The 24,902-nt window shown below is 38.9% G+C and overlaps 1 protein-coding gene across 1 annotated transcript in view; it reads right to left on the bottom strand.

Moving 5' to 3' along the window:
* Positions 1-24,902, bottom strand: part of Colec10 (collectin subfamily member 10) — a 54,447-nt gene that overhangs the window by 8,052 nt on the left and 21,493 nt on the right. Inside the window, exons 2-4 of the mRNA XM_004661372.2 lie at positions 17,643-17,714; positions 15,322-15,393; positions 3-56 (exon numbers count right to left, since the gene is read on the bottom strand). Coding sequence (XP_004661429.1) covers positions 3-56; positions 15,322-15,393; positions 17,643-17,714 — 198 coding nt within the window. The remainder of the gene's footprint in view (positions 1-2; positions 57-15,321; positions 15,394-17,642; positions 17,715-24,902) is intronic.

The raw sequence follows: 24,902 nt of genomic DNA, 5'->3' as shown, positions 1-24,902 counted from the left end.
ACCTGCCTTGCCTTTTTCTCCAGGTATTCCAAGCAAACCCTTTTCCCCTTTGTCACCTGAATAGAAAACACACAATAACAACAACAAAAAATAGTGAAATAAAAGTGAATTATTTCAAGTAGACAACATCCTATACATCTAAAATCAGAGGAAACAGTGTATCAAATTTTACTTGTCATATCTAGCTCCAACTAATATCCCTTGGTCCTTTTTTATAAATAATTTGCTTTTGAGTTGGCTTCATAGATAAAAATAATCAGATGAGCCATAATTTATTTAGATTGAATGCTACATTTCCCACATGATGTGTAAGGCACATTTGGATTTATGGCACCTGTCCCACTAATAATGTAGCCTTCTCAACAGGGCCAATGCAATGTTCAGCATATTTTAAATGCTAAAAATATCAGTGCTTTGCAAATCTGGATCAGCTGGTTAACATATTTTAGTGTTTTAGTATTTATTTTGGTCCAGGTTATTCTATGTGGCTTTGCCCTTGGTTTTGAAAAGGAAAAACAAAAACCTGTATTGTGCTTCTTAAATTTAATTCAACAAATATTTGCTATTTACATTGTACAAGAATAAAGGCTCAATACTTGTAAAGAATGCATAAAAAAGACAAGATAAAACCTCTAACTTCAGAGAATTTAAAATTTTAGGATGTGATATATGCACATATCCGTAACACAGACCTATAAAATGGGTTGTACCATACTGAAATGTCAATCTTAGTAATTTCCTTTTCTGATCTTCCTTCCGTGTGACCATTTTCTTAGACAGGAGTCTCTGAAGAAAATAATTCTAAAGAATCAGGATATTTTTAAAATAGAAACAAAAATTTTCTGTGTTTTGAACTTCAAAATAAGCTCTTGAAGACCACATCAGACACAATAATTGAAAGGAAAGGCTTTTTGATTTATAAGAGAAAATGGTTGGCTGGGGTTCTTGGTGATCAAAAGAGAAGTGAAATAGAATTCTATGCTTAAATGGTGATCTGGAGAAGTGAAATAGAATTCTGTGCTTAAAAGGTGATCTGGGAGAATAGTGAAAAAAAATATGAAAGATTAACACAGCTTTCAGGTCACCTAGGCTAAAAGGAGTAGGAAGCTCAGACCATTAGATCTAGGAGAAGCCAACAGTGGGGCTCATGACCCAGGAGGACAGTGTGACGGGGAGTGGAGCCCCCACTGCAGGATGCTGTCCCTCACGAAGCCTTGTAGAGCCTACAGGGCTCCCTTTGCCCTTTGAACTCTGGGTCTCTTTGAGCATTCTTCTCATCACTGCATGGTGAGGGCTTTCCATTCAGTTTCCTGTATGTATTGAATAAGGCACTTAGGTCCATAGGTTTCTGAATCCACTCTAAACTGATTTATGTGGACACTTTTCATTGCAGTGATATTGTCACTGGATATGTCAGATATTCTGGTGCTTGCCAAACAGAAGGAAGGGTTTGTTGAGATCTAGAATGTACTTTAAGTGTGGAGGCATAAGTCTCAGCGTTTGTCCTTGGATTCAACAAGACAATGAATGTGATAACTGTTGTAGAGGAACTTGAATAAAAATACTACACTCAAGAAGGAGCCAGAAGAGATACTGCATCTGCTGGAAGGATGAAGGAACTTGAACCTGGCTATGAGAAGATTCAGCGGCAAAGGATATGAACAGGGACACAGTGTAGCAGAGGGTAGAGCCAATAAATAAAACGTGGAACTATGTCAAACACCTTGCAGAGGAAGATTGAGCTGCTCAGATTTTAATTCTGCATCTTCTTTGTATCCTTATGTGCAAACTATAGCAGATAAGAACAGATTTGTGAGACTATGTCAATGGAAGAAAGAGAACATGTATTTACTAAATGCAAATCAGTTACCAAGTGCCATTCTGTATACTTCACACATGTCATGCATATTAAATCCCACAGGGTAGGTAGTTAATTGTCTTTATTCTACAAGTGAAGGAACATTGGACCGACAGATAGTCAACAATTAAATGGCAGTGCTAGTCTTAAAATCTAACATTTTTAGACTCCCTGGTTCATAATGCTTCCCAAATGAGTTGGACATTCAATGTCGATTTCTTAATACTAATGATATTATTTATTTTGACATTATTAATATTAGTATCATTTAGGGAAGGAAAACAAAGTGAAAATGTTATCAAAGTGAAATAATCCAGATACAGAAAAGGGACACATGACCTCATGTGCCCACAGAATCTGAGAATATTGGCCTTGTAGAAGAAGGTAAAGAAATGGCTACTGAGGCTGGAGAAGGTAGAGGCAAGAAGAAATCGGAGGAAGGCTGATCAATGGGGACAATCAGTTAGGTGGAGTGACTCTTGGCTTCTGTTGCATAGCAGGGAAACACAGTCATCAAGAATTCTCTACTTCCAAATAGTTAGAAGAGATTTTGACTATTTCACCATAAAGAAATAACAAATAGTCATGCGTGGTGGCACACGCCTTTAATCCCAGCACTCAGGAGGCAGAGGTAGGAAGATCACCGTGAGTTCAAGGCCACCTTGAGACTATGCAATGAATTCTAGGTCAGCCTGAGCTAGAGTGAGACCCTACCTCAAAAAATAAAAACAAAACAAAACAAAAAAGAAAACAAATGTTTGAGGTGGTTTATGTGCTAATTCATCTCATGGATCATTACATTTATATATATGTGTGTGTGTGTGTGTGTGTGTCTATACACATACATATGTATGTATATATATGTATCAAAATATGTTATGCCCTCAAGTGTGTACAATTATGTGTCAGTTTAAAATAAGACAAATAAATGAAAGAAACAGCAGTCCTCCTCCTCATCATAAAAGCAGTATCAGTTCAAAACTCAGGCATGTAGTTTTAGGAGATTCAGTGATGCAATCAGCTAGAATGTAGTACTTCTATAAATGTGAGCATATTTTTATTTTATTATTTTATTTTCTTTCTTTTTGAGGTAGGGTTTCATTCTAGTCCAGGTTCATCTGGCACTCTCTCTGTAGTCCCAGGCAGGCCTCAAACTCATGGAAATACCCCCATGTTTTCCTCCCAAGTGCTAGGATTAAAGATGTGTGCCACCATGCACATCTTAAATGTGAGTTAAATATTTTATTTTTAAAATAGTTCATATTTTCTTTGCATGTAATCCCTTTAAATTTAGTATATATTGACTACTGATTCCAGTTATGTTATAATTCTCATTCTGCATACATCACATAATAAATAGAAAATTAACATATAGAACAATCATCTCTTCTTATCTGCTTATTTTGTTTTCCAGGGTTTCAGATACCTGAAACTAACTGTGGCCCAAAAATGTCAAATGAAAAATTCCAGATATAAACTATTCATAAGTTTTAAAATGCCTATGATTTTAAATATTATAATGAAATCTTATGCCATTTTGCTCCATGCTTCCTGTACTGTCATCCACCCATTTATCCGGTGTATCCACATTGTGTATACAATCGACCCATTAGCTACTTAGTAGTCATGTCAGGTACGAGGTGGACTGTCATACACTGCTTATTTTTAAATAGGCCTATATAAGACCTAATTCTCCTTATACAGGAGCCTTATAATTTGCTTCACTTATATCATTATGTAGACATCATATCGTCTCACATCCTCGCAAGAAGTGTGAAGAAGTATAGTACAATAAGATAGACAGATAGAGAGAGAGAGAGAAAGACACACAGACAGACACACACACACACACATGACAGAGATAGAGAGAGAGAGAGAGGAAGAAGGGAAAAGATAGAGACCACATTCACATAACTTATATTATATTGCTATAATTCTTTTAACATTTTTTTGTTTATTTTTATTTATTTATTTGAGAGCAACAGAGAGAGAGAGAAAGAGGCAGATAGATAGATAGATAGATAGAGAGAGAGAGAGAGAGAGAGAGAGAGAGAGAGAGAGAATGGGTTCACCAGGGCCTCCAGTCACTGCAAACGAGCTCCAGATGCATGCGCCCTCTTGTGCATCTGGCTAACGTGGGTTCTGGGGAACCGAGCCTCAAACCGGGGTTCTTAGGCTTCATAGGCAAGCGCTTAACCACTAAGCCATCTCTCCAGGCCGCTATAATTCTTTTAACTTGAGTTGGTGGTGCTCATCTCCTATTTTGACTGTTTTATAAATAATTTTATCACAGGAATGAATGAACAGGAAATCACACACACACACACACACACACACACACACACGTGGGGGGGGGCTCTTCACTCTTCACCACTTCTGGCATCCACTGTGAATCTTGGGATGTTTCCACCAGGGATCAAAGAGGACCATAATTGCTTTTGGGAGACTTTTACGGAAATAAAAATATGAAGGAGAACAATGAGAATGGTAGGATGTGTCAACAGAAGGAAGCAAACCAAAGGTCTGGTAGGTGATAGAGGAGGAAAGGACTCCCGTGAACCACAGCACAGAAGGCACAACACTGGAGAAGCAGCTCTTGCTCAGAGTTAGTGCATGAATTGGCTTTTTGAATTAGTGTATGGCTTTTATTCTTAGAAGATGTGAACCTTCTGACTATTTTCCAGTGTTTTTGGCATGATTTTATTTTCTTTTTGTGACAAACTGGAAGTCCAAAGAACTGTGATGGAGTGAAAGAGGAAATGAAGCCTCAAATGTATGGTTTGAAGTCTGGGTCTGCTACTTATTAGCTGGATGGGAAAAGGCTATTTAATTCCCTTAACTCTCCATTTCTTCATCTTCTAAGTGGGAATAATGGTCCCTGAAATGATGAGGTCATTAGGGGAATAAATTAGGTAATGCTATGGCTTAGCAGTTAATGTGCTCACCTGTGAAGCCTACGGACCTATGTGTGACTCTCCAGATCCCACGTTAGCCAGATGCACAAAGGTGAGGTAAGTGCCAGTTCTCACATGCCTACTAGGTGGCACAAGTGTCTGGAGTTCAACTTCAGTTGCTGAGGACCTGGTATGCCAATTCTCTCTGTCTCTGTCTCTCTCTCTTTCTCTCACTGTCTCTGAAATAAATAAATATAAAATCTAAATTAAAAAAATAGGTAATTCTATAGTTTAATGGGATTGGTATTACCTTTGACTCAGAGGGTGCTCAGCCAGACAGTGTTAGCATTTGTTTCCTGGCTCTGACCTATGGTAAAAGACTACATGTTGTACATTTAGTCAGTTTATAGAGAATTTTGACTTAGCATATCTATCTCTTCAAAACCAGTTATGTTTTTTTTTAAATTTTTAATTTATTTATTTGAGAGTGACAGACACAGAGAGAAAGACAGATAGAGGGAGAGAGAGAGAGAATGGGCACGCCAGGGCTTCCAGCCTCTGCAAACGAACTCCAGATGCATGCGCCCCCTTGTGCATTTGGCTAATGTGGGACCTGGGGAACCAAGCCTCGAACTGGGGTCCTTAGGCTTCACAGGCAAGCGCTTAACCGCTAAACCATCTCTCCAGCCCCAGTTATGGTTTTAAGTCACCCACAAAACTTACTTTGGCCCATGAGTGGGAATATGATTAAAAAAATAGCTTAAGTTTGAAAAGTAAGATGTCACATTCAAACAAACAAATAAAAATCACCATACCTTTATGTAAAAGGCTTGTTAACCTTAAGTAAAAACATTTATTTTGCTATGATTAAATTTTGTCTGTACTAAATCACTCTTATTTCTTACCCCTAAGATGAAATACTGACATCCAGAAAGCTACCTTAACTGTGCAAATGACAACATTAATGCAAGTCTAGAAAGTTGAGATGAATCCATGTCACAGGAAAACTTGGAAGGGCCATGACCAAAATTTGGAGAACATATTTCAAAATACAGATTAAAAATGAAACGAATCCAGGTGAACCAGTACTGCATCTCCATTTATTTTAAAATCCTAGGACAGGGTCATAAATTTTGTGGCACATCTCTGGAGGGGTCAGAAACCTCAGTGGCCAATGGTGAAAATTGATGTTAGGGGAAAGTTATAGGAATAAGGAGAAGAAAATAGGCCACATTGTGGAAACTAGAAGGTTTCATTATTCCTTTCTCTCTCTCTTTCTCTTTCTGTGTGTGTGTTTCTGGAGACCACGCCCATCGCCTATGCATGACAGACAAGCATGTTCCCATTGACCTACATCCCCCACTTACTCTTGGTCTTCCCACAAAATATAGTAGGACGTTTCTACTATGTTATAGGCATTAGGATAAAATCAAAGACCTCTGGTAGAGTTTATACATTTTTAAGCCAGCAGACCCAGGAAATTTTTCATTCATGTTTATTTCTAGAAATTCACAGTCATTATGAGGAAACTAGAAACTCAGTATGGCAATGAGTAAAATGAATGCTATGACTCGTCCTCCTTGAAAGAACACCACCATTTAAAAAAATAGAATTCCTGGGCTGGAGAGATTGCTCAGTGGTTAAAGTATTTGCCTGCAAAGCCTGAGGATCCTGGTTCAATTCCCTAGGACCCACGTAAGGCAGATGCACAAGGGGGCGCATGCTTCTGAGGTTCGTTTGCAGTGGCTGGAGGCCCTGGCGTGCCCATTCTCTCTCTCTCTCTTTTTCCTGCTCTCTGCCTCTTCCTCTCTCAAATAAATAAATAAATATCAAAAATTAAATAAATAAAAGTAAACATAGTAATAATTAACATTGTTATTGACAGTTTCCATGTACGAAGGTAATGTAATTTGATCATATTCCCTTTCATTTCCTTTTTTTGTTTCTCCTTGCCTAGTCCCCTTCTTTCCAACTGAAACCTATTCTATTTTGATAACTGCCTTGTCTCCCTTCTCCATCATTCATGTTGAAATGTTAATGTCAATTTTGGGGAGGTTTGTGGAGGTATTGGCAGATGCTATGAAGTCATAACATGGCAGTCCCTTCATGTCATGAGATTGTGTCCCAAAGTACTTCTCCCCATCCTCTGGCTCTTAGATTTGTAAAGTCCCCTCTTCTGCAATGGTCCCTGAGCCTTGGTGGACTTGGTAAAGATGTCTCAGCATTGAGCACAAACTCATCAAACTATTGCCAGTGCCATCAGAAACAGCTAGGATCCCACAGGAGAGATTCTCCTGATGGAGCCTGTTTCCCTGTAGATGGAGAGGGATGGGAAGGGCCATCAGACCGTCACATGAGATCTGTGTCAGTTGTATGCAATGCTGCATGAGGTCTCGTGGCTTCAGCGGGGAGAGGGTAAAAGATCAGCGGTGGTGAATACTACCTATCTAGCCAAGGGGAAGTTGTCATTCATGTTAGGATAGACTTTTCAAAGGTGTTGCTCTGTGGTCACCAAACTCCTATAAATTAACCTTCTGCCCATGTTCTGTCAGAAAGCCCAACAAACTCATTGGCTTACCAAGGTAAACTTAGTGAAATCAGCCTTCAGTGTGTTGGGGTTCCCCTGCCTTGGGAAGTAAGCACACAAGAATAATTGTGGTTCTGTGTGCTTGTACTTGAGCCTTGAAGTAAGATTTAGTTAACTCATCATTTACAGACTTAGCTTTTCAATAGTCTTAGAAGTTCAGCCACTTTTATTTCTCAACCAGTCATACCAAACACAGCTCATCCTTCCTTGTTTTTGTCATCTACTACTCAGTTTTTAATTCTGGTTCTGGGGAGATGGAGCCAGGCATATTGTTAAGGGTCATTGACTAGCTAGTCTGGCCTAATTGGCGAACTCTAAATTTCGTGAGAGACCCTATCTCAAGAAGTAGGTGGAGGGCTGGAGAGATGGCTTAGCAGTTAAGCGCTTGCCTGTAAAGCCTAAGGACCCCAGATCAAGGCTCGATTCCCCAGGACCCATGTTAGCCAGATGCACAAGGGGACGCACGCGTCTGGAGTTCGTCTGCAGTGGCTGGAGGCCCTGGCGCGCCCATTCTCTCTCTCTATCTGCCTCTTTCTCTCTGTCTGTCACTCTCAAATAAATAAATAAAAATAAACAAAAAAAAAGAAGTAGGCGGAGACTGACTGAGAAGGATAATCAGCAGCAACCTCTGGCCTACACATGCATGGACATACACATGCACAAGCATCTTTAAGTACATGTAGGTCCACACACAAGTGAATATGCATACACACACTCAAAGTACCACACAAATATACAATCTACCCCCCTCCCAAAAAAACTGTCATTTTAGTTGCTGACTTGAGTTTCATAAAATATCACTAAGTGAATGTTGGCTTGGGATTAAGACAGAATTTCCAATCATTTCTGAAGTGCCTCTAAAAGTATTCCTGCCATTTTATACTATATATTACTTTTTTAAAAAATTTTTATTTATTTATTTGAGAGTGACAGACACAGAGAGAAAGACAGATAGAGGGAGAGAGAGAGAATGGGTGCGCCAGGGCTTCCAGCCTCTGCAAACGAACTCCAGACGCGTGCGCCCCCTTGTGCATCTGGCTAACGTGGGACCTGGGGAACTGAGCCTCGAACTGGGGTCCTTAGGCTTCACAGGCAAGCACTTAACCGCTAAGCCATCTCTCCAGCCTACTATATATTACTTTATGTAAAGATAAGCACATCTACATCTTTAGTATGCAAGTCTTTAATGTCATAAAATTATGTGCATACCAAAGAATTGTTTTAAAATCAATTTCTATGTAAAAGTTCCTTGGCTGAGAAGGAGTCACTAGTGGGAAAAATGTAAGAAGCCCCCAAGTTACTGTTCTTACTCTACAAGAGGACTGAATCTTAGCTGGTGATCACTTTCTGCAGCTCTTCTACTTGGAGACTCATGGGAACGTAACACACTGAAGCCAGGGGTGTGCAACATCAGGCATGAACACATCCGTGGTAGTGGCTTCCTCACCCCCTTCACTTCTGCTATCTCTGGGGAAATACATGGATCTTAGTCTCATTTCACACAACTGACTCCCAGAAATTTTGTAGTCCAACGCCTACTTTCTGGCTACCCTTAAACGTCATTGATACAGCCATACACAGATGTATGATGCACTGCATTTAAAGTTTGCATAACTTGTATATCCTCTGTTAAAAAGCTGATGAGAAGTTACAAATTGAAAATAGATGTAAACATCACTATTTGTCATAAGTAATAAAAACAAGTCTGTAAAAAATTAAAAAAAAACAAGACAAATATTGCATTATATACTTCACTGAAATTATGCTTTTGGCCCTATTTATTTGTCCTGAGATACTTTCATATATATGCACATAGGAAAGTGTGTGTGTGTGTGTGTGTGTGTGTGTGTGTGTGTGTGTGTGTGTGTGTTGTAATTTGATTGTGCAGACTCCCTATGACCCTCTTTGTCCCCTTCCCTCTCCCAGTGAACACTTCCCCCCACATACTAGTGGATATATATTTGACGAGAATGACTCCCTTTACTCCAACATATAATGACACCCAATGGCTTCTTAGGGAGGTGGAGGAACTCAAAAGCTCCTCCCCTATCATTGATAGAATAGAGACTGACCCTGTCTTGTTCAGGTCCTGTGCAGGTGGCCATAGATGCTATGAGTTCATAAGTGATAAAACCACCAGGAGAGAGTTCTACAGCCTTCTTCTACCTCCCTGGCACTTACATTCCTGCTGATCCCTACCTCTGAGATGTCCCCTGAGCCTTGGGGGAAGACAGTATAGATGTCCTTGTGAGGGTAAAGTCATAATATTTTAATGATTTAATGGATTAGTGTGCTTCTATAATCTTTAAAAAAATATTACTCATTGCACATATTTGGCTATAGCCATTGCTTTTTTATTGAATGCTCAATTTATAAATATATTTAAGAGACATACTATAGTTAGATTGCAGTATTTACTTTAGTATGGTTAATCAAAAATTATAAGTCTTAGAGAACTCAAACACATGAAAAGTGTACCAACAAAGCGTTCATCTTGATGACCTCATGGATTGAAACACACACATAGACATAATGGTTAAGCCCTGATATTCCCCTCCGACACCACCTCCCAATCCTTACATTCCTCATTCCTAAAGGTCATCATCTCAACTAACAACCATAGGGTAAGTTATAATTGACCTGTTGCTGAACTGCCTGTAAATAGAATAATTTGACATGTAGGCTTTTGAAATTCATGGATTCTTTTGAGCATTATTATATCCATGATATCCATCTACTTTGCTGCACATAGAAATAATATATTCTTTTTCATTGATACAGTGAAGACATGTCCTTGGCCATCTTTTGGTGTCATTTAAAAAATGGAAAGTCTTGGGCTGGAGAGATGGCTTAGCGGTTAAGCGCTTGCCTGTGAAGCCTAAGGACCCCGGTTCGAGGCTCAATTCCCCAGGACCCACATTAGCCAGATGCACAAGGGGGCACATGCATCTGGGGTTCATTTGCAGTGGCTGGAAGCCCTGGCGCACCCATTCTCTCCCTCTCTCTCTCTGTCGCTCTCAAATAAATAAATAAAAATAAACAAAAATTTTAAAAATGGAGTCTTTTGATAGACTAGAAGGACACTTTTTGTTTCTTATTATGGCAGTTTTATGTCATATTTATGTGGTGGTTTGGATGTAAATGTCCCCATATTCTCAAATAGTTTTGATTAAGCCTCCTAATTAGTCTCCAGCAGGTGGAGCCCTGGTGGAAGAGTGTGGCACTCTGGGCAGATTTTGAGTCCAGCCAACTAGGCTCACTGTTCTGTCTCTGTTACGGACATATGATGAAGTGAGCCAGCTTTTTCTGCCTTGATAAATCTTTCTGTCAAAACTGTCAGCCTTCTGAAATAAACCCATTTCTCCCATAAACTGCTTTTGCACTGATGTTTTGTTCCAGCAATGAAAATATAACTGCAACAATATCCTATTAAAAATTGTTGCCCGTTTTCCCACCAGGAATAGATGGTAAGATCTTATTGCTGAAGATTCCAAATGCTTGGGCTGCAAGATCACTGAGAAATCCTGTGGGAGCTAAGCCTAAAACCTCCTCTGTGTAGACCAGCTGACAGGAATCTGGAAAAAGCTATGCTGCATACATTTCCATGGGAAAGACAGAGAAGTAATCAGTGGAGGTAAACAACAGTGGACACTGCAAGTCTTAAATTTGGTCACCCAGGCCAAATGAGCCAATGGGTACAATAGTGGCATGTCTATTATGGGGGAAACCAACTGCTCTCTAATTGGACTAGAGGCCCACTCTATGGGAGGGAGTACATGCTTGGTACCAAAAACCTATGAAATTTAGATCTTTGAACCATTGATTCCGGATGTAGCACCATGTTCAGGGTCAAGATTGTATGCATGGATATCCAAGCAACCCAGCAATATTAACTCATGATTTTTCAATGCAAAAATGTGTCAACCGTGCATAAATTAAGTTAGGCTGTTTGGAGTTCTTCATTTCCATTGGTCTGTTTCTATATTTCAATCCCATTTTAATGGTATAGGTTTATAATGACTATTTAAATTCAGTAATTTGTATCTTCTACTGTTGTTTTTTTGTTTTTAAGATTGCCTTGTGTGTTCTTAGTTCTGTTCATTTAGACATAAGTTTTGAATTAGTTTTCCAGTTTACAAATGAACATTTCTGGGATATCAATTAAAATGACATTGAACATATAGATCATTTTGGAGAGAATTGACATATATATAATATTGAGTCATGAAACCTTTATACTGTTACTTCCATTTCCTTAGATATACTTTAATTTATTTCATTGTCATTGTGTTGTGTTTGTTGAAATGGCCTTATGTAACTTTAACTAGGTTTATTCCTAAGTATTTCAAATTTTGATAGTTTTATAAAGGGTATCATTGTTTGTCCAGTTTCTATGTAGAAACAAAATTGATTTTTATGTACTTAGCTTTCCAAGAAGTACTTCTCTGTACAGATGGTTTATCTATAGTGTATTTTGAATTTTCTAGCTATATAATAAGTCACTTACAAATAATTACCCTAATTCTTATATTTCCAGCTCTTGTGATTTTTATTTCTTCTCTTTGAATTTTTGCTCTGGTTAGAATCTCATGTGAAATGTTGCTTAGAATTGGTGATATAGGGCTACACCAATCTAATTTCTAATCTCAAGAGAGAAGTGTTCAGCATCTCACTAGTGAATAGATTTTAAGTGAGATTTTGTTCTTATTGACATTCCTTTTCTTAGCAAATATGCTTTCTTGTATTTCCAGTTTGTAACATCTTTAAAAACACAAGTAGGTATAAGCTTAGTCAAATATCTTCTAAATTTTCTGGGGTTATAATGAAATCTGTGGGATGTTTTCCTATGCCACTGTTCTTTGTCAGCCCCCAGATTCCAAGTTCAGTTTGAAAAACTTCCTACTCAAACCTCTTAGTCTCTTGGTTCTGCCTCTCTCATGAATTGGTGAACGTCTTGGGGGGAAAGGAGTACAGAATGCACTCCTCAACTTTAGCTTGAAGCCCTGGTGCTCAAGCTCATGGTTCCTAATATTCTGTTCATGTGGGTAGTTCTTTCACGCCTGCGAATAAGTTGCGGTTGTTTGGATGTGGAATGACCCTTATAGACCCCATGTGTGGGAATGATTGCTCCCCGGTTAGTGGTGCTATTGGGGAGCTTGGGGAACCTTTAGGAGGTAGCACCTTGCTGATGGAAGTATGTCACTTGAGGTGTCATAGTCCAGCCTTCTGGGTGCCCTTGCACACTCCACGTCCTCCACAGAACCAACCTGACAGTGGCTGTCTGCTTCTGTCATGCTTTCCCAGCCATGACAGACTTTCCCTTGAAGGTATAACCCAAAGATGAGCCATTTTCTTCAATAAGCTTATTCTGGTCAAGTGTTTTATCTCAGCAACTGAACACACATGTATTCGGTCGCTTTAGACTCAGCTAGTCAAATATGTAGAAAGATTAATCTGCAATAAACCAGTCTATCATGGCCGATAGCAGACGTCTGAATTTTGTCCCCATTAAGTGGCATGATTTTCTTCCACCATTTCAGTTTGTTTTTGATAAGGTATGTAAATTGAGACTATTGTCAAATTTGAGAAGGTATCCTTGTCTTTCTCATCTATACTTGAAATAATCTGATCTGGAAAATTCTCCATAGACTAACTCTGGCTCTATGTGTTTCAAATATTGATTCTTTTCCACACCTATACATTTATTATTCTGAATGCCTCAGGACACATTTAGCACTTTTTTTCCCCATGCCTTTGTATAGGTCTGCACAGTAAGTGGTAGAAATATTCTTAGATGCTATTCCTACACTGGACTTGTTAGCAATAACGTAACTGCATATGGAAGTAACTTCAAACTGCCCAAATATATCACAATAAGTTCAAACAAGATGTTTTTCCCCACTTAAGCTTGCCTCAGCTACCTCCCAAAATACTTGTGTCCACTCCAAAACCATTCAACACCAGAGGGGAGATAGAGAAGTTGGTGCTGGAGACAGAAGTCTTGGGTTTTCTCAATGGACAATATCATCACCTCAAGGATACCATTGTCTTTTTTGAGGAGGTGGGGGTGGTAAATAATTTAAAAATAGGTATAAAAGATAAACACACATATATGTAAATATATACATATATATATATATATTGTTCATGGATGCTATTAGAATTTCATGGGGAAAAGCTATTAATAAAATACACATAAAATATTGCTAGAGCAGTAATTATTTAAAAATAAAAATGCCTACTTCACAAATTTTACTAAGTCATACAGACATGTGACCCACTCCTGGGGCTTCTCTTGGGATTTCAGGAAAGACCCATGCAAATGAGAGGCTCAGAAGCAAGAACTTCCTAGCTTCATGGTAAGACCTGGAACAGGAGACACTCACAAAGTTCTTCCTTGCTGTGAGAATTTCTACCAGAGGTGACATTCAGCAGAAGTTACCAGTTCATAATCAACTGTAGCAATTCCTTTTCATTTGCACTTCCCTTCATTCCTGTCTTCAAAGTGGCTGAAGGAACATCTTCAAGGAATGAGATGTAAAAGAATGAGGAGAGAGAGTACTGAGCCACACAGTTATAAAAAAAGGTCACAACTTTAGCTTAGGCTCCAGCCTGTCAACCTGCCTACAAGAACCCAGGGTGGTCACCACTAGACAGTTGCCAGTTATGTAGAGGTTCAAGTTTATGGAAAGATGGGCATATGTTAAGGCTATAAAAATTATAGTACCCTTGGCAGTGAGCTTCCCTGATCTGTAACTTTGTACAACTACATTCTGCCTATCTCTCCAAAGCCTCCCCACGCCAATTTCTGTAATTATTTTGTAATACAGAGGTCAGTTTTTCCCCATCTCATTCGTTTCCCTCTCCCAGATGGTCCCTGTGGTAGATATATTATTTAGAATTGTGATTCTTTTCTTTTTGAGAAACTGCTATCTTTCTGAATAATCCGTGTTATTTACAATACAGTTTTATTCTTATTCAGCTTCCTATCTCCAAACCAAGTGGAAAAATGCCTATATGTATGAATTATGTAACATCCAAAGCAACTGGAACTCGCTATCATTGTGGGGCTTTATGAGAAATGGGTAGGGAAGGCATGCTTACATTACATTACAAATTGGTGACTAACAATTTTTAATATTGAGACTATAATTAGCTACAAGATCAGAATATGCCTAAATGCATATTAATTGTAATTATATATATATATCGTATGTCCATCCTATTAAAAGATCACAGGGACAACATTATTAGCTAAAAGAAGACACACTGCCTATTTTGTGTTCTATGTTAGGATGTCATTTGGACAGTATCCTAAGAGAGGCTACCAAAATATTATGTTTTATTCTGTTCCTTAAATTTTGCTTTTTTTTTTTTTTTTTTTTTTTTTGGTTTTTCAAGGTATAGTTTTACTCTAGCCCAGGCTGACCTGGAATTCATTGTGTAGTCTCAGGGTGACCTTTGAACACTTGGCGATCCTTCTACCCCTGCCTCATGTGTGCTGGGATTAAAGGCATGTGCAACCCCGCCGAGCTAATTTTACTTCATTTTGATCAAGCTTTTTCTGGTTTTCTCTCTTTCTGTGAGATATATCACTTGTGTAAGAGCCAAGCTGGGAAGACAGAACCAAGTTGTATTTATCTTTGTATTTTTTTTTTTTTTTATGAGAGAGAGAGTAGGCATGCCAGAGTCTTCAGCCACTGCCGTCGAACTCCAGACTCCTGTGCCACCTTGCGCACATGTGCAACCTGGTACATTTGTGTCGCTTTGTGTGTCTGGCTTATGTGGGGCCTGGGGAGTCAAACATGGGTCCTTACGCTTCACAGGCCAGTGCTTTAACCTCTAAGTAATCTCTCTTGCCTCAAGTTATCTTTTAAAAGAAAGTAAAAGGATCATTTTCGCAATACAAAGCTGTAAACATATATTCAAGATATGTTCCATTTGCTTTAACTTGCTGCTGGAGAGTAATAAATATTACTTACCCTTCTTGCCAATGGGGCCAGACTTGCCAATATTGCCCTGGGGTCCTATATCACCCAGTTCTCCTTTTATTCCTGAAAAGAAAAGCATGCCATGCTTACATGAGCTTTTGTCTTTCCTTCACAGATGTGAGTAACATGGCAGTCATACAATGGGAATATCGAAAAGTATATTCTTCTACTTGTGACATGTAATATATATCCTGGCTTATATTACTTACACTGAAGTAATAAAGTATTAAAATTTAAATGTGGTTGATTATGACAACTCTTGGCATTATGACATTAAAATGCAGCATTTTTAACATGAACACAGTATCGTTTTTTTAATCTAAAGGTTAGGTTAAGGGGAAGAGTGGAAACTTGGACTCTTATGCGTTTATTCTTCTCTTGATACATTTTGGCATTGTTTTAGGATTGATCTAGTCTCTCTTGAAAAATGGAGTGGGGAGTGTTTTACAAAGAAAAATGTAGGTAGTCATGAAACTTAGTGATAAAAGAGGCAAAAGAAATATTTTATTTTTGGCTAGCATGGACCTCACTCCATAGCCCAGACTAACCTCAAAATTAAAGTAGTTCTTTTCTTTTATAAAAGAAATATTTTATTTATTTATTTGCAGATGGAGAAAGAGAGAGCGAGAGCGAGAGCGAGAGCGAGAGAGAGAGAGAGAGAGAGAGAGAGAGAGAGGGAGAGAGAGAGAGGGAGAGAGAGAGGGAGAGAGAAAGGGCACTAGGGCCTCCAGCCACTGCCAATGAACTTCAGACACATGTGCCACTTTGTACATCTGGCTTGGCGTGGCTACTGGGGAATCAAACCTGGATTGTCAGACTTTGCAGGCAAGTTCATTTACTGCTGAGCTATCTCTCCACACCTAAAGTGGTTGGTTTGCTTCAACTTTCCAAGTGCTGGAATTATAGGAGTGAGCCACCACAGCCAAATTTCTTACTGAGTTTTTAATTCCACAATTTCGGATCAGGAGCCTTTCATCATTTTAAAATTGTTTTCTTTTTTAAAAAATAATAATAATATAATTCCAATTCCTAGTTACAAAGCTTTATTTTAGTGTGATTAAATTTGCCCCTTTAAGTTACTCAGAGTTCTAAAAGAATGGGTCTAGGACAGCCATGTGGTGCAGCTATCAGCTGATTCAGGTGTTCAGAGAGACACGTTTGCACATCCCAGTCAGCTCTCAGCTGTATTAATGAAGACATCTGAGTGGCATTTATGTTGTTCTCATCCTTTTTGTGCCTAATCTCCCCAGGCCCCTCCATTTCTACTGATATGCCATTCATTTTTATAAGGAAAAAGAAGTTAAGGACATGACGAGAACCTGTAAAAAATAAATGAATGCTTCAATAAGTCAGGCAACGCATACTATAAATACAGCTGTGTTCCCTAAAACTCATTATCTCTTCCATTTTCTCAGAGAGTGCTACCCCTTAGCACTCCCTTGCCTCACTCTGACCAGCGATATTGACTTAGCTTAGGAAATATGGCCAAGTCTTGCTATTGGGCAAGCTCATAGTACTTCTTCAATAGCCAGCCAACTCACATTTGAAAAACATCAAATGCATCTTTGAAGACAGGAAAGATAGCTTAGCAGATGGGCCTGCTCATCTGAGTTGGATTCCCCAGTGCCCACATAAGGCTAGATGCACAAAGTGGTGCATGAACCAGGAGTTCGTGGGCAGTGGCAAGAGGCCTGGCATGCCCATTCTCTCCTCTTTCTCTCTCTTTCCCCCCTTCTCTTTCTCTCAAATAAATAAAAAGCATTTTTATTTATTTATTTTTTTGTTTTTGTTTTTCTTTTTTTAAAATTTTTATTAGCATTTTCCATGATTATAAAAAAAAATCCCATGGTAATTCCCTCCCTTCCCCCCCCCACACTTTCCCTTTGAAATTCCATTCTCCATCATATTACCTCCCCATCACAATCATTGTACTTACATATATCCAATATCAACCTATTAAGTACCCTCCTCCCTTCCTTTCTCTTCCCTTTATGTCTCCTTTTTAAAGGCGGGCTGGAAAAATGGTTCAGAAGTTAAAGGTTTGCAAAGCCTGATATTTCCCCAGTATCCATGTAAAGCCTAAGGAGTTTATTTTCAGTGGCATGACCATACTCACCTGTCCATACTCACTTGGGCGCTCTCTCTCTGCCTCTCCCTCTCAAATAAATGAATGAAAATATTTTAACAGTTTATCTTTAGGGTGGAGACCATTGTGATGTACTAATTTCAAGGCAAGGGCCAGGAGAGAAGGACACAGAGAGAAAAAAAAATGCTTTTACATTACAGTGACAACTTCATATGGGCTTACCTACCTTTTGGTCCCCTGCGTCCCACTTTACCGTCCTTCCCATCTTCACCTGGATCTCCTTTTACACCATTGTCTCCTTTTAAAACAAAATAATAGAAAGTGGAGCAGCTCACATCAAAACCTAAGCCCATTCTCCATGGGGGAAAGAGAGTATGTTTAGAATCTACTTTAAAACTTAGATGTGAAAATGTTCCTCTGCCACAAGAACTGGACACTTAACGGAAAGAAAGAATTTTCTCCATGTCCAACTCTGTGAGAAAAGTGCTCAAACTGTATGCATGGACCAGGAGGCTAGGAATAGAAAACAGCTTCAAGCAGTGATATGGGACCAGTGACTGTGTCATAGATGAGCAGAGTTCCCTCATGTTGAATGACTAAGAAAGGCTGGGAGAATGATTGCATAACAGGTGCCATGGATGCTAAACAAAAGACCCGGATTTGAATACATGTTAGTCACTACTGGGCTGAGCAATTCTTTAACAAGTTGGCAATTGAACTTACTATCTTTGGAGGAAGAGAGGTCTGGAGTTGAGTTATGGTTCTCTGACTCCCAAGAAATTCAAGACATGCAATGTTCATAGAGCTGGGACATAATCCCAGCTTAGTACTGTTTCCTCATCCTCAGTATGGCATGACCTGCCCTTACTGCTTTGCCCAGTTGTTTTAGGATCAACACCATAAGCACGTGAATGTGCTTTGAAAATACAGAACACACCACGCATAATGTTATGACCAGATCTAGGTATTATCACAACCCTCCCTAAGAAGGGCTCTTGTCCATCACCAGAGGAAAGATGGAGAAACAGAAATGTTGAAGGGCAAAAGTGAAGTTTTGGGGACTTAGCAGTTTGAGAGGGAAAAATGTTTAAGTGTTCATTGATTTATCCAGAAATAGCATATATAGTTTTTCTGGTCTTTTTTTTTTTTCCTGGTAGCAGAATGTTATAATTTTAAATGATGGGGGAATGGATTTCCATGTTATGAGATTGATGAGATTGTCCAGGCACTTGAGTACCTCACAAGAATACCTATAAGATCCCTTTGGAGTGGGCTTTCAAGAAGATTCATAGACGATTTCTGTGGTCACACTATAGGGAATGACCAGGTGCTGTTTTTCTAGCTAAAGTCGCCAGTGTCTATTGACATGTGCTAAGAACTTGAGTGGAGGAAGGCTTGACATGGAATTATCATGGCTTTTCCAGATGCTTGAACTCATTATTGCTAAAGTTTATAAATGGAACAAAACGAGAGCCTATGTCATTAAGGTTTCATGCTTATTGTCATAGAATTTATTCCTGGGTGGAAGAGGATTCTCTAAATGTATTTCTGCCTTTTCCAGTATCAAGTGTGCTTTCAGCCTACACTTGAGTGACTCTTAACAGATGGTAGGTTTCAGAGAGATTGACAATTGGCTAAGTTTTTTTTTTTTTTTTTTTTCGGAGAGAAATGAGAAGATGTATGGAAGATGATAATTTTTACTACCTTTTAAGCAAGACAATAGTAGGTGGGGGGGTCAGTTTGTTTTCTCAATGACTTAGTTGATAGGAAATGCATTGCTGAGGTAGGTGAGTGGGATTGGGACCTGGTTTTGCCACTCTCTAGCTGAGGGATGCAGGTTCCTTTTCTGAGTCTTGTTTCACTCAGTGGTAGAATAGACAAAATGTTTCTTATAGGAAATACTATATAGAAAATTATTCTCCTCCTAATACCGGGCTAAGGTAAATTCTTCTGATTACCTTGGTTGCTTAAAATACTACTTTATATTCTAGATGTCAGTTTACCTGTTTATCTCCAACATGTGCAACATGCCCTCCCCTGTGTGCTGATGGACAGTTGTAATATTCAACAATTAAAAAAATATTTTATTATTTATTTATTTTGAGATAGAGATGAGAGAGAGAGAAAGAGAGAGACAGAGAGAGGGGGTCACTCCAGGGCCTCCAGCCACAACAAATGAACTCTAGACATGTGCCACTGTGTGCATCTGAGTTTCATGGGCTCTGGGGAATCAAATCAGGATCGTTTGGCTTTGAAAGCAAATGCCTTAATTGCTAAGCCATCTCTTCAGCCCATCATTTTTTTTTATAATACATCCAGAATTTAACACATTGCATGAGTCTGATAATTAATAGCTTTAATAAAATTGGGTAGACATTTTATAAATATAAGTATTGCTGAATACTATATGCCAAAATTGTTCTTAATGCTTTACAGTTAATCCTTTGATCTCCATGACAACCTGTGGGAAGGGTACTACTCTGAGCTCCATTTTACAGAGGAGGAAATGGTGTCAAGGAGAGGTGATATAACTTATGCAGGGCTGCATAGTTTATACATAGTAAAGTTAGGATTCAAATCAGGGCATCTACCTTCAAAGCCCATGTTCTGATAAGCTGAATGATTTGGGGGAAAAATGCTGTCTTCTCACTTCTGGGATCTGGATTGTTATTTTTGGTAATGAGTCTAGAGAGGCATGTTCTGTTCATTGAAGGGCAAGGTCATGGAGTCACCAGGATGTGAATTTCAGCACCATGATTACATCCCCTCTCTCTTCTGCTCCCTGTGGCTTCCCCATTCATTTCCAAGCAAATGTCTAACTGGAGGTGGTTTGGTGGGGACTAAGGCATCTGTCACTACCTAGTGACTCCTAATGGGAGATCCTGGAGGGTGGAAATGGGATTATCCTTCTTGTGACCTCTATGACTGCTCTCAGACTGGTAGTGAGCAGAAGGCTGCCAGAGATGAAATAATCAACTTGTATACCTGACTTCTGCTTGGGTCCTGGTTCATTTGATCTTTGGAACTTGCTTTAATGAGAACAGAAGAGAAACGCACAAGCAAGAATTAGAAAGAACCTCACCCCATACACTCCTGTTGTTTGCTTTTACCCTCTTGGCAACAGTTCATTAGATTACTAGAGCTACTTACCCTGCTTTTCCTTCATTTACAAAAAAACTAGCCACTTCTATTTTAAATTAGGTTAAAAAAAAACCTATAAACCAAAATAAAATAATTTTAATTTTATAAAAAATGATTTGTTTGGGCCCCTGCAGACCATGAGCTTACTGTGATAATCTGTCCAGCAGAATTCCAACAGAGCACACAGCTGACCAAATTTTCTTGGGCTAGATATTTTTACAATAAGCAAAAAGTCGTTTATAATTGAATGCTATTTTAAAACTAAATAGCTGAGTTCATGTAGGTAGCATGAACTCAAAGGGAGTAATTATTAAAAATTAGTGCACTCGTTTTTGAAATGCTAAGCAAAATTCACCGGAAGCTCTTCCTTTTATATTGCTATAGTAACCTTCAAATCTTTGGGGGGCAGTTGTTAGCATTCTTTCTCTTGATTCACCTCAGAAAAGAATGGGAAACATGGCACAGGCTCACCTATTAGTGAAGCAAGAACTCAGTCCTAAAACATATACTCCTCACCCCTTTTCACACTTTATTTCTAAATATGCCAATTGCATCCTGGGTTTTGGACATTTCAATAGTCATATTGATTATTTCCAAGACTCCTCATGCCCGTCACAGAATAAGGCTGTACAATGGACCTGCACTTTGCTTTCTCCAATCACTTGGCTAAACTATTCAGGGGCTGGAGAGTTGACTTAGTGGTTAAGGAGTTTGGCTGCAAAGCCAAAGGACCCAGATTCCATTCCCCAAGACCCATGTAAGCCAGATGCACAAGATGACCCATGTGTCTGGAGTTTGTTTCCAGTGGCTGGAGGCCCCGATGTGCCCATATTTTCTCTCCATATATCTATGCTTCTTTATCTCTCTCAAATAAGTAAATAAAAATGAAATTTTAAAAAATTCAGTTCTTTTTGGGACCTGTGACCAATCCTTCTCTACACTGACCCCATGAATTAACCCCTAGGTGCCTTCGTTTTCTTCCTTTCCTGTCCTGAAGAAGTTCTTTTAACACTGTCCCTTCCACATGGGCCTCCCTGATGCAGAAGGACAATAGTGCTTTGTGAAGAGGCCTCTGTAGCAAAACCTTTTACTTCTCTGAATATATTTCCTCATCCGTATGACAAAAGTAATGCCTATCAGTAAGGACTACTATAAATTGAGGGTACCTCCTTTAATGTATGAAAAGAACCCAAGAAGTTCATTTTTTAAACTCCTTTTTTCTTTAATGAAAAATTAAGAAGTGATCATTTTTATTCACTGGCTCAGCCCTTATCCTATGACCTTTTTTTGCTTTTTCATTTGACTATATGGTGTTTCATTCTTTAGTAAGAAACATGTTGTACACATAAAAATAAAAACACAGACATATTCGCTACTGGCATTTAACAATTAGCATGATGTCATTGCTTGAATTATTCATTCCACTGATTTTATAATGACTTAATTAAAGGCATAATGCATTTTCTTTAAATAGTTCAGTGAATGTCTCCAACGGGTGTGAGGGTCTCCTGTGTAAGCATATTACCCTTATAACATCCTTGCTTTTGAGTTCTTGCTAGAATCACCTTTGCAGAATTCTGTGGTGTTATTTATCTTGGGCTTATATTGCTGTGCTGTAGCAGTATAATCTAGTCAAAAAGAGAAATGAACTCTCAGAAAGCCAAAATGCACAGGAGTAAACCTAAATTCCTTGAAAACAAATCATGAAAAAGCATTCCACTGCAGAGTGGTTAGAAGTAAATAAATTTCCATCAGTCATTTATCGAAAGCAGTAATTCCTGAGAAAGTGAGTATGTAATGGTGAAGTCCATGGGCTCTAAGCTTATATCTCCCAAGTTTGAGGTTTCATTATGTCACTTACCATCTGTTATAGTTTGGGTATTGAAAAAGTTTTAAATGTCCCCAGCAACTCATGTGTTAAAGATTTCGGAGTTGGTGGAACCTTTCAGGGGTAGTGCCTAGTAATGGTTTATGGTTCATGGTAAATAGTTATGGTTTATAGTTAATGGTAAATGCCTTTGGTTATTGGGGGCCTGTCCTTAAGTGGAATTTTGTGATTCTACCTTCTTCTACTTCTTGGCCATGAGAAAAGCAGTTTGTTTGGCCATGCTACCACCAGAGGCTGAACCTGTGGGCCTGCTCTGTCTTGCACTAGAGCAAGGACACCAGACAGACCTTTCCTCAATGCAAGTTAATGTTCTCAGCTATTTTATCATAGTGACAGAAAGCTAACACAGTGATTGTTTTTCATCTTATGTGTGATATTTAGCCTCCCAAAGTCCACTTTTTCTTGCTGATAATTTGAAATTGCTGGAGTACCTATGCTAGGGTCTCCCAAACTGAGCATGGTTTCTTCCTTCTGTGATATATATGTCTCTGAATAACTTTAGCTGCTTTGGGATGGAAATGTCCAGCACAGGAAGAAATGAATCACATGGTTTCGTATTTCTTGTCTAAGTTAGTGCTGAGGAATATCAATACTACTGGTTTCTGATGGCTTTGTGTGTGATTCTTCAAGTGTATAAACAGACTTGTATACAGGAGGTGGGACTGACCACTTGGTTAATGGGAGTCAGGAAAAGAATGGTAAGTGATTAAAAAAAGAAATAAAATAGTGAGACTGACAGGAATTAGAGAGGGCATGAGGTTACAAAAAATAACTCCCATCTTTATGGGTATGAAGTGATATTTCGATGTGATTTATTTTTATTTTTGTTTTATTTATTTAATTGAGAGTGACAGAGAGAGAATGAGGCTGATAGAGAGAAAGAGAGAGAAAGAGAAAGAGAGAGAGAAAGAGAGAGAGAGAATGGGTGTGCCAGGGCCTCCAGCCACTGCAAACGAACTCCAGACATGTGCGCCCCCTTGTGCATCTGGCTAACATAAGTCTTGGGGAACTGAGCCTTGAACCAGGGTCCTTAGGCTTCACAGGCAAGTGCTTAACCACTAAACCATCTTTCCAGCCCTCAGTGTGATTTTGATTTTGATTTCCTGAGTGACTAGAAATATTAAAGGTCTTTTCATGCATTTAGTGGCTAGTCAAATAATCATATAGCTTCTTTGGAGAATTTGTTAGCTTTTATGTTTTTCACTTGTTTGTTTCTTTTTTTTTTAAGGTAGGGACTCGCTATAGCTGAGGGTCACCTGGAATTCACTGTGAAGTCTCAGGGTGGCCTTGAACTCACAAAGTCCTCCTACTTCTGCCTCCCTGAGTGCTGTGATTAAAGGTACATGCCACCCCACCTGGGGAGTTGGTGAGCTTTTTCTGTTTTTGAGTTGTTGAAGCTTTCTATATAATGTGGATATTAATTGTTTATCAGTTAATAATTCACAAATATTTTCTTCCACTCTGTGTACTGCATTTTTGCTCAGTTATAGTGCATGTGAATGTATAATTTTGATGAAATCTAGTTTTTGTTTGTTCGTTGTGATTTTGGTGTCATATCCAAGAAATTGTTGACAAATTCAATGTCAATGAAGTTTTTTTTCCTTAAGTTTTCTTCTAAGAGTTATACAGATTAAGCTTTTATGTTTAAATCTTTGTACCATCTTGAGTTGTTTGTATACTTTTCATAGGTAAACATATTATTGTTGTTGTTGTTATTTTTATTTTTTATTTTGTTTGGTTTTTCGAGGTAAGGTTTCACTATGGCTCAGGCTGATCTGAAATTTCACTATGTAGACTTAGGGTGGCCTTGAACTCACAGCAATCCTTCTACCTCTGCCTCCTGAGTGCTGGATTAAAGGCATGCACCACCACGCCTGGCTAAGCATATTATTTTTAAAGTTTAAAAATAACTGGGCTGGAGAGATGGCTTAGTGGTTAAACGCTTGCCTGTGAAGCCTAAGGACCCCGGTTCAAGGCTCGGTTCCCCAGGTCCCACGTTAGCCAGATGCACAAGGGGGCACACGCGTCTGGAGTTCGTTTGCGGTGGCTGGAAGCCCTGGCACGCCCATTCTCTCTCTCTCCCTCTATCTGTCTTTTTCTCTGTGTCTGTCGCTCTCAAATAAATAAATTAATTAATTTAAAAAAAACTTTTTTTTTTTTTTTTTTTAAGTACTGTGTGTAACTCAGACAAGACGTCTACTGGCCTCCACAGGCAGCTGCGTGAGTATATGGTAGAGATTATGTGACATGGTGACATGTCACCATAGCTCTGTCTCCTCACTGGACGTGTGGAGGGGAAGCTTTCTTCATTTTAGTTGTGTTAAACATAAAAAGGAAACAGCATCACCAGTAAATGATGAATAGCTTATAGAATGGTCTGCTCCCCTCATTCCCTGTGGTAATTTATGTGTGGAAAAGGGATAGCTTTAGTTGCTTAACAAAGAATAGTAGTATACT

Source organism: Jaculus jaculus, chromosome 2 (assembly GCF_020740685.1).
Source record: "Jaculus jaculus isolate mJacJac1 chromosome 2, mJacJac1.mat.Y.cur, whole genome shotgun sequence".
Classification (NCBI taxonomy): domain Eukaryota; kingdom Metazoa; phylum Chordata; class Mammalia; order Rodentia; family Dipodidae; genus Jaculus; species Jaculus jaculus.
This window is presented reverse-complemented; position numbering and strand designations above follow the sequence as displayed.